The sequence below is a fragment of the Notothenia rossii genome (assembly GCF_949606895.1).
Source record: "Notothenia rossii genome assembly, chromosome: 2".
NCBI lineage: Eukaryota > Metazoa > Chordata > Actinopteri > Perciformes > Nototheniidae > Notothenia > Notothenia rossii.
The window spans coordinates 38,432,821-38,443,247 of record NC_136904.1 but is presented as its reverse complement, the minus strand read 5'-3'; the positions used below and the strand labels follow the sequence as shown (position 1 = coordinate 38,443,247).

At 40.7% G+C, this 10,427-nt stretch overlaps 1 protein-coding gene across 1 annotated transcript; it reads left to right on the top strand.

Moving 5' to 3' along the window:
* Positions 1 to 797: 797 nt before the first annotated feature.
* Positions 798 to 2,714, top strand: LOC307028345 (uncharacterized protein; the record flags this gene model as incomplete). Its single annotated transcript, XM_079663286.1, has 4 exons — positions 798 to 1,006; positions 1,972 to 2,166; positions 2,296 to 2,375; positions 2,480 to 2,714. Exons 1-4 carry the CDS (start codon positions 1,001 to 1,003, stop codon positions 2,712 to 2,714), a joined length of 516 nt encoding a protein of 171 aa, XP_079519412.1. The 5' UTR covers positions 798 to 1,000.
* Between the last annotated feature and the right edge of the window lie 7,713 nt (positions 2,715 to 10,427).

Sequence of the window (10,427 nt, the reverse complement as noted above, 5' to 3'; positions counted from 1 at the left end):
TCTCTGAAGCCTCATCCTGTCGGCCTCAGTGCAGCTGGCGTACCACACTGTGATGCAGTATGTCAGTAGGCTCTCGATGGTAGAGCGGTAGAAGGTCACCAGCAGCTTAGTGGTCAAGTTGTTTTTCCTGAGCACCCTCAGGAAGTGCAGACGCTGCTGGGCCTTCTTGATAACAGCTGTGGTGATGTCCTTCCAGGAAAGGTTGTTGGTGATGAGGACGCAGAGGAACTTGAAGGTGTGGACCCTCTCCACAGACTCACCGTTAATGTCGAGGGGAGCGAGGTCGGTAGTATTCCTCTTGAAGTCTACGATGATCTCTTTGGTTTTCGTGGGGTTCAGTGCCAGGTTGTTCACTGACTGAACACCACGCTGAGAGCTTCAGTACCTCACTCCTGTAGGCCGACTCGTCTCCTCCTAACAAACGTAAAGTGGGAGAAAATACGTTTCAAGCTAAACGTAATTGAGAATGCAGTTTAATTCTGTGGGAACGTAATTTTTAGGAGACAGGGTTGGACTTTTTTTGTATGAATGTATGTTTCATCCAATCACAGAGCTTGTTGACTTATCACAAGGTTTGTAAAAGCGGACAGGCATCATCACAACAATAGGCTAGTTGCACAAGATGGCGTCTATCAACTTCCGGCGGCTGGGTGTGCGGTTGTAAACTTCCGGTCTACGGTGTGGAGTGGTTGAGCGGGTAGATAGCGATAGATAGATAGATAGATTAGATAGATACATAGATAGATAGATAGATATATAGAGAGATAGATCAATAGATATATAGCATACAGATAGCATACAGATAGCATACAGATAGCGGTAGAACAAAGTGAGAAGGCTAACGTTAACGTGATGGCACTATTTTACACTCGATGTCTCCAAGACCTACCGAAGGTTAACATCAGTGATGTAAGTTGGCTGGTACAAGCGGCAGGCTTAGCCCCGAGGAGCAAAAGAGAAAAGGGGTTCAAGATGTACATATCCAGTTACATCGACAATTATGAAGGTAAGTGACAAACAAAGCTGTAGTTACTGGCTAACTTTGACAACTTGACAGTCTTGATACAGTGTAAAGCATTTTAATTATGTACTATTACGTGTTTTGGATAACATGAATGGTGTCCAATTCCCCACAGTTTCAAACAAAGATCTACCTTCAGGGAGAGTGAGCGTCAGGGCTAGCTGTTACAGGTCCATGAGAAAGCATGAAAAGCCTCACGATCTCAGAGTAGGGAGAAAAATAAAAAATGTTCATCGGTTCAAAGCCTCAATCAGGTTCATGTTCTGGGGTTTTGATGTGGCTAGAGTAGGTAACCTGTGATTTAGGATTACAAAAAGCCCAGCTAGCTGACGTTTTGCAACAGATTCGTGATAATAGTGACAATAAATTAGCTCACATCAACTGGTAGCTAGCTATGTGTGTGTAGCATGAAGGGGCTACAGATTTATTTTCGTTTTGTAACCCTGTCGTGTAAAATGATAAATACATTAGCTAAACCCAAACTTAGCTTTCATCAAAGATTCTTAATGAGAGGTTGAAAACTGTCTCTGCTTTCATGGAAACCCCAGAAACTGGTTGTGACGGCTGCTGTTCTTTACTGAATGGTTAGTATAATCCATGTAGGGTCCAATTATTTGTGTTGGCCAGTGTTAGGTAAGTGCTGATTTTGTACCCTACATCTATGTTAAGCTGTTCAACGTTCTACTAACACTATTTTATGTAGTTATAATATAATAAGATAATAAATTGAGACAGCTGAGAGAGCTTATCTGTTTGAATGTCCTTAAATTACAGTATTCCAAACAGCAGAACTTCTGTGTATGTGATGTGACTGATAACATGACATGGTTTAGCCTTTCCCACACCTACTACTTGCCTGATCAGCCTGCTCTCAGATTTCTCATTTGTCTGTGTTGTATTGAAGCAGTGTCCTACATGTAAAATGAATGATATTTTGTTTTACTGTGTAGATTGTCTTTGAGAACTGCTCACCTGTGGAGATTGCAGTGGCAAAGTGTTCCTGTGTAGCTGGAACAGCACTCTGCAACCACAATGTTGCACTGCTGTTCCAGACCGCACACTACTCCACACTCAACCTGGCTGCTGTACCCCCTGTCCTCAGCTGCACTGAAACAGAGCAGCGATGGCACAAGCCAAGAACCATGGTAAGTACAGTATGTGTTCACAACCAATCCACGGTTTAATGAGTATTTCCTTTGTGCCAAGAGCTGATTTAGTATGTTGCATCAACGACCTTTTCAATTAATTTGACAATTCTTCTGTGTCATTAATAGGGTGTGAAACCAGGCAGAGTGCGTGACATGGTGTTCATTTCCACTAAGCCAAAGCAGTTTACAGTTGATGACGGTCTAAGGTAATATTGTCCTAAGTAATTATATGTAGCCTGCTACAACTTTGTGATTGTCTGAGTGTAAAATTGTTCTTAAAGTCCTAATTATCATATAAACATGTTCAAAGGAGTACACGTTACAAGGCCGTGCGGGGGGAGCTGCCAGACCCAGATGTCCTCAAAGTCAGCGAGGCATACAAGGACTTCTCAGCTGACATCGCACCACGAAAAAAAAAAACGAATGGCTCACTACTCAACTCAACGACTAACACTCTTTCAGAGGATATGTTGGAAATGCACACATTATATATATTTTTTGCATCTACTTTCTGGATATTGTACATCTGTTCATCTGTTATATAAACTAGCAACACTTAAATATGCAGAGACTAATTGAAATGTTTAAATATGTATTTTTCCCCCCGATATAACATCAACCTACGTTTTGTAAAAGTGTATTAAATGAATCTGTAAAATGTTATAATATTGTGGATTTATTAAATTATGTATTTTCCTTTGTTATTTATGTGTGCGTTTGTTTTGAGGATATAATTCATTAGTACCTATAGTATGGTATAACTGCTTTTTGTAATGAAATACACAATTGGTTTGGGAGAAAGAAATCTTTTAATCGTTGTTGCCCAGGCTTGCCGAAATGAATGGAAACTTATCTCCCGATTATAACATTGTGTAACTTGCTGCTGTTAAATACCGTCAAACTATGTGCAATATGTGCTTTATGTGCAATATATACTTTATATACATATGCCATCTTTAATAAATGTAATATATACCGGGCTGCTAAATCCTAAGAACTGCTACAGGATTTGATTAGTAGATTTGATTTGTTTTTGATCTGTATTTTTGAAAATTATGTAATTATGTATGTTTTTTAGCATATTGTTTATTATATTATAACTTAGTACTTTTTTAGCATATTGTTTATTATATTATAACTTAGTACTTTTTAACGCATGTAAGATATTCAACACTAAGCTGTCTGTGGCTCTTTCCTGCTTCAACGCTGCAAATTTTCCCTCTGTGGGACTAATAAAGGTATTCTGATTCTGATAACGGGACGAATTTGTACAAAGGGGCACACAGCAATGTAGTGCCGACTTTCTTACACGCTGGAAGGCCAATCGCTTTTCTTTACCCCAAAATCCGCTCATTCTTGCTCTCGGTGTGACATAACAAACTGTCAAACTGTCAATCTGTCAAAACTCTGTACTCAAACCGGAAGTACTCAGCCGCACACCCAGCCGCCGGAAGTTGATAGACGCCATCTTGTGCACAGAGCCTATAGCTGGGGATTGTGGGTAGTGTAGTCTCTTTGGCGCTCCACATTTCAGAGAAAACAAGTTGTTTCTCAGAATTGAAGGGGAAAAACACAAAAGCATTGTACACAATTTAAACCAATCAATGTCGTTTAATTAACAAGGATAATCTGGTGTTTTTGAGTTGATGAGTAGTGGAGATGTCACTGTCAAATCAATCGACAATAAGGAGAATACTTACTTCCGGGTGTACAATTCTCCGTTATTCAATGGGAATGGACGCTCACATTGCCTTTATGGGCAGCCGACACAAACGAATGCCGTGCTTCCATGAGCATCAAATCCCGCCGCAGATGGGAATACATTGCAATCAGTTGAAAGCTCTTTGCATCCGTTTATGAAGCTGAAGGAGCCTCGGAGCGTCCCAACTGCACGCCTGGGGACCCTGACCAAGCGTCGCTCCTGGACACATTTATGGAGTGAAAGTGTGTTGCATAAAGGTGATAATATGTGTGTTGTAGTGTTTAGAGCTTACATCAATTTTTTGGGATTTGGGATCATAAATCAGTGTGCCCTTTCTGAATGAGTCATTAGTTGATGTCTGTACTCGAATCAGACAAATGTAGCTATTTTACAAGAAGATTCTGTTATGGGTGTTAGGAATGTGACACAATGGCTGTGGCTTGAATGCAACGACTCGACACAAAAGTATAAACAAAAGTCATTATGGAATTTAATAAAGGAAGTCAAACAAAACATTTCTTATTTCAGAAGAAAATCTTATCATAGGCAAAAATATAAACGACTAAATAAACAAAGATCTTGGTTCAAACATCTAAAGTTCTTGACTTGGAAAACGCTGGCTCTCTTTACATGGCATGAGACGAGACCAACTTGTAAAGGCAAAGGGAGATGAGGGTTGCGTTCCAATAGTCCATTAAGCTTAGGAACCTTCCTAGCCAAGTGAAATGACCCGGAAGTACGTCAGTGGCAGCCATGATAAGTGCCGTTCCAATTCTCTAAATGAAAGGAAAGGAGGTTTCAAACTTCCTTTATAACCTCCTTTAGCTTAGGAACCACTGGACCTCCCTCACCGAAAGGAGAGGAGAAAATGCTGCCCCACAATGCCTTGCAGCCGCAGCATTTGCGTCACACAACAGTCGGCCGTTCACGGAAACAACCGATTATGACCGAGAAATGATATCATGAAAGTTACGTGCTTATTAAGCATTTTAAAACGTATGTGGTAAGTTGCCAAAGTGCTTTGTTTTGAACGTTCATCAGTATTATAATCAAAAAGAGAAATATGAACATTAGTTTTTACTGAAATTGTCAAATAAAGTCAACATTTCACTGAGCTGTGTGGGGTTTGTTCAACTTTTAAAAGATGTTTGAATGGTGATATACACAGTGATAGGTGTTAAGGACTAACGTTTATAATAAATACATTTTTATTTATTTTAAGATATTTTCATACAATCATACGTATTGGGATCATTTGTATTAATGTGGACCGGAGGGAGAGGGTGACGATCATAAATGTCACTTTCCTTTTTTATTTCAATTACAACTTTGGTCATGAAGAATATTTTTCTCTGTTGTCCATGTTCATAAAGCATAAAACAACAGCATCAGAGCACGGTGCAGAGTCTCTAGATGAGTTTACAGTAGTCCCTCGTTCTCATCGTACATCCATGTTGTAGTCCGCTGTATAGAAAACTGTAGTTTCCATAGTTTCCCCACAGCAGCAGATGCACATTTATGACGTCCGCTGGCACATCATAAACACGTCAGATAGTGAAAGTGCATTCGGATTCTCTAAAGCACTGCAGTCTCTTCTCCTAAGTCCTTTTCAATTCTCCTATCCACTATCCCTTAACCCTGTGACGTTTCACTCAGAGGTCAAGGAATAGGAGATAGGGTTAGAATTTAGGAGCTGATTTTTGGATTATCGGAACGCAACCGAGGACTATCTCTAGAGGAGTTAATGGGACACAGGTGGCAACCATCAAGGGTGGGGCCAACAATCACACTGCGGGAAAACACACAATGACAGGAAGTCAAGGCCTCTGAAATGAGACAGAAAGGTAAGTACAAAATAAAACAGGAAGTGCAATCATTGAGAGTGCATGACAAGACTAGACACAAGGGACTGTATTTAACAATTACTGAAACAATACTTAAAATAAGTAAATCTAGGAATGGACTTTAAACTAAACATGAAACAACATAAACCTGATAACTAACAAACTCAATTTGACATGAGTAAAGACGAAGTAAAAATGGCAAAATAACACATTGTGGTGATGTTATGGTATGTTCCTTTTTTTGCTGTTATCTAAGCACACTGCATTACAACGGTGGCTCAACTTGCAGTATTTAACTCAGGCGTCAATGATGTGTGATTCCAATCATTGTCTTTCAGGGAATGGCACTATATTAGCTATACATTATCAGTGCATTATAATCTTTGATCACATTCCACTGAAATGGCAGCTCAGTTCTGCGCTCTCATATTGCTGCTGTTATTCCATATGGCGACTCAACGCTGCATCCTGCCACAGCAAACTGGGAAACTCTCTACGCATGGCTTTGTTTACATTGGCCTGCTAATGCATGACAAAATGTTATTATGGGTATTACAAAAGACCGAACAAACTAATCCACTGAAAAACCCTTTCAATAACACAAAACCAACATTGTGCTTTGGTTCTCTCTGTTTATTTGAACGGTATAATGCAGCATCAATTGACGTCTGTGCGCAACGATATGTCATTTCCATCTCCTTCCAAATGCATTCATCGTGAAGCTTTGCAACGTTTTCTTCCCCTCCTCCCTTGAGGAAGCGGCTTGAAGCTGTCATGGGCTGTGTGGCGATAACAACCTGGGGTGGAGAATGACACCTTAAGAGTGACAGATGAAAAGGAATCATATTCTGCTTGGAGCCAACTGTATAGAACTGATACTGCCCCCCCCCGTCTACCCCATTTCACTCCCTACAAACAGGCCACCGTTTCAACTTATTCAAATACGAGGGCAAGCCTTAGTTGAGACGGCAGACCTGTTTCAAAAAGTGAAGGAGGAAGACGGAAAAGAGTGAGAAAAATTGAGTAACTTTTGAATTAAAGCCTTTTAATCTCTTCCCCAGTCATTTAGTGATAATGGAAAAAAAAGAAAAGGAAGTAGACAGGGTTTGCAATGAATTTGTTATTGACCAAGGCATTTTGTGTTGAAAAGTGGTGGAGACGAATGGGGTCAGAAGATTTTTAAATGGTCTTCAACATATACTTTTAGGCAATGTAATCGGTGGTATAAGGGCAGAGTAGATAATGACAAAGATAAAAAAAACAATAAACTATGTCAAGAAAGTTACTGATAAGCGCATGAATGTTCTTTGTCATGGGTAGCATTTCTTAAAGTGTTTTCACTTGTTAGTTGACATTTCTCGGTGCAAGCTATTTCCAGATTTCCTTTTAATAAATGAAGCTTTGAAATAGTAATGGGGACAAAATAAGACATTTCGAAAAGTGGTGGTTACCAATAAGAGAGCAATCAAACGTAGGTATCTTAAGCTATGGTGTATTGTAACTTTTACTGTATTTAAAGGGCCCTATTATGCTTTTGGGGGATTTCCCTTTCCTGTAGTGTGTTGTATAGGTTTGTGTGCATGTAAATGGTCTGCAAGCCAACCAGTCACAACACAAGATGATACTTTTACTCACCAAAGATCTGAGTACCTTGTCCGCCTCTGTTCTCAGGAGAGCCCTAAGGAAAACCCTTTCAAGAGTCCCTTTCTAAATGTGTTTGGTAATCAGACGCCTTATCAGAGCGTTGATTGGAGTTAATGCTGCATTATGCACATTCTCATATTTACCCCTGGCTGTGAATGGCTCAGAATAATCTCTCACCTCCTCCCTGATGCTCCAATTAGATGTGAGAAGGACACACTATCAGGGCAGCTTTCATGAAGGTATATGACATTATAAGCAAAGCGTGAAGAACTCAGGTCTTTCCCAGGCCCGCACGTGCCCGTCCCCCCGTCTCTCACTCTCTGTCTTATTTCTTCTGAGAGTGTGGTCCCATGCTGTGCTGCAGATTGAAGACACTCCGTTTGGAAATCAACTGCTTGGCTAGGTAATTTGGCTAATGGACTAATCTCGGCTAAACATTTGTAAATGAGGGTTTTATGAGGTGACTCCAAGAAAGAAACATTTCACAATGTCATGGATGATAAACATGCAATTGAGCAATCACATCGAGATGAAAGCCGTACCGCGGCTGTAGGGGAACGCGACTCGCCGCCCTTCTATCTCCCCATGATAATAATGACGATCTGTTGGATATGCTATCTCAATTTGATTCGTGGATCCAGTAAATCATAGAAATGACTGCGTTCTCTGGTAAAGTAGGGCACTCAACACTTCCAAAGTTTGTTGCTGTATCTTTATTTTGTTTCATATTTGATTTTAATGAATTCCATAACAATTTCCCAACTAATCCCCCCAACGGAAATTGACAAAGAATGAGTCTACATTTGAATGAAGTTGTTTGACATCTTCTTTGGGTATCTTTAAGTTTGTGAAGTGGACGTCTTCGGTGCTTTTCGTGTGTGTGTGTGTGTTTACTCTAACAACTCCAATTATTTGCATAGTGGCAATATAGGGAAAAATCGTTTTGCAGACTTAGAATTTGCCACTCTTTACTGCCGGAAGAATTTGCATAACAAAAAAAGTAGTCTGGAAAATACTATGCGGAGTACCTTGTTTCATTAGTCTTCCATTCTCCGCCTTTGGGAGACTAGAGAGCTTCATCATGTAGGAGTCTAACAAATGGCCCACATTTACAGAAATGAAATGATTAGGTTTGTGAGATTTAAATCCAAAATAAAAATGCAAATATCATCAAGCGCGGAGCCCGGCACTCACCTAATCATTTAAAAGCCCCTGCTTAGCTTGAGGCTTTATTGCCTGTACATCTGGGCCGCTTTTTCTATTTACTGTATTCTTATTCATTTTCACTCACCTCTTTTAAAAAGTAATGCAAGCCAAATCTCCTTTAGACATGTTAATGGATCTCATCAACCAATCAGGACCAGACAAGAGTGATGGGTAGCGAGGGCTGAGGGAGAGAAAGAGGTTTTAATTTAACATAGGATTCTGATGGATTTAATGGCACTGCCTTTGTGCGAGCTGCACACTTTGCATCTGTATTTTTAGCATTAAGACTTTGCACAAAGCCTCCGCATACAGCAAGGCAATTCAAAGCTGCACTTTCACTTCATTCTGCAACTCTCATTTCGTCCTTCATACCCATAGCTCGGAAAGCAATTTCTGGCAATCGCGAAAACTTTGAAGCCAACATGGACGCCGAATGAACTGACAGACAGACAATATGTCGGTTCTGATTAGGACTAACCGGCGGTGTGATAGAAGAGGACGGGGCCAGAGAGGTCTGCCACGCCGTCTCCACTCATACTGCTTGAAGGAACTCCAAATTGTCTCACCCTGGAGGTCAAAAGCACTCTGGATGCAAAGCTCTCTATACACACACACACACACACACACACACACACACCCCCACCCCACACACACACACACACACACACACACACACACACACACACACACACACACACACACACACACACACACACACACACACACACACACACACACACACACACACACACACACACACACACACACACACACACACACACACACACACACACACGTCTTGTTTGCCTGCTGACTGTGGATATTGCAGATCCGTGTCCGGTCCTCCAGCGATGGGCCGGTGATTGGCAGGTAAGTGGCTGCTCTGTTTACAACATGGCTCTGAGATCCAAGCCCACACTGTCCTTGACCTGAAGCTCTACCTGAGCTGCATAAATTTGGATTAGACATCCTCACCATCAAAGGTACCCAGAGGACTTTTGTTTTCCATTGCAACAATAAACCTGCACATGCATACTGACAAAAACAGTGCTAATCAAGATCATGCGGTAATGTACGTCATACAGTAGTTCCTCGCTCACAAATGGATTGTTTTTGAAAAAACTGAAATATTTTGTAGCCTTTCTTAATAAAACGTCAATTCCCTGTTAACATTTGCAAATATTTGTATTCCTACATAAATCAGAGTCAAAAATACTTTAATTATGGTGGGGGAAATGGTTTTCGTGGCAGTTGTTCTATTTTATAATTAAAGCAAGTGAAAGTTAAATATGTATATAAACCAGTAAGTAAGAAACAAATGATACTAATAAAAAGCTTTGTGATTTTTGAACATATTGAGTGTCTAACCTGTTACTTTTCTTCTATTTATTGCTTTATTTATATTGCATAATTCATGCAGCATGGCACAACAAGCTTATTTTTGAATTAGATACTCAAAGTAGTTTGATAGGAGCCTTCAAAAATTACCCACAGGCTGTTTATGCTAGGAAATGTGTTTTCATCATACTAAGTGCTACATATGCCCTCTCTGGCAAGTTTTACAGTGCAACGGGCCAAAGAAGGAAGGGGGTCTTCAAACTGACAGTCGGTAGAAAGGAGCCCGGAGGAGGCCTCAGCATGTGTGTGTGCCCATGGACCTTTTATGTGTGTGTGTTCTTGAGTTTTCTCCTGCAGGGGGTGCTCTGATGGCAGCTGGAAGGCGGTTTGCTGCCACTCAACCCCCTACTATCCGGTTGCCTCCAAGGAGGTGTGTTCATGATGTCCGTTTTTTTGCTCTCACACAACAGTAGTACATCCCTCTTCCCTATGCCTGCACCCTACCTCCTGCACCCCTCCATTAC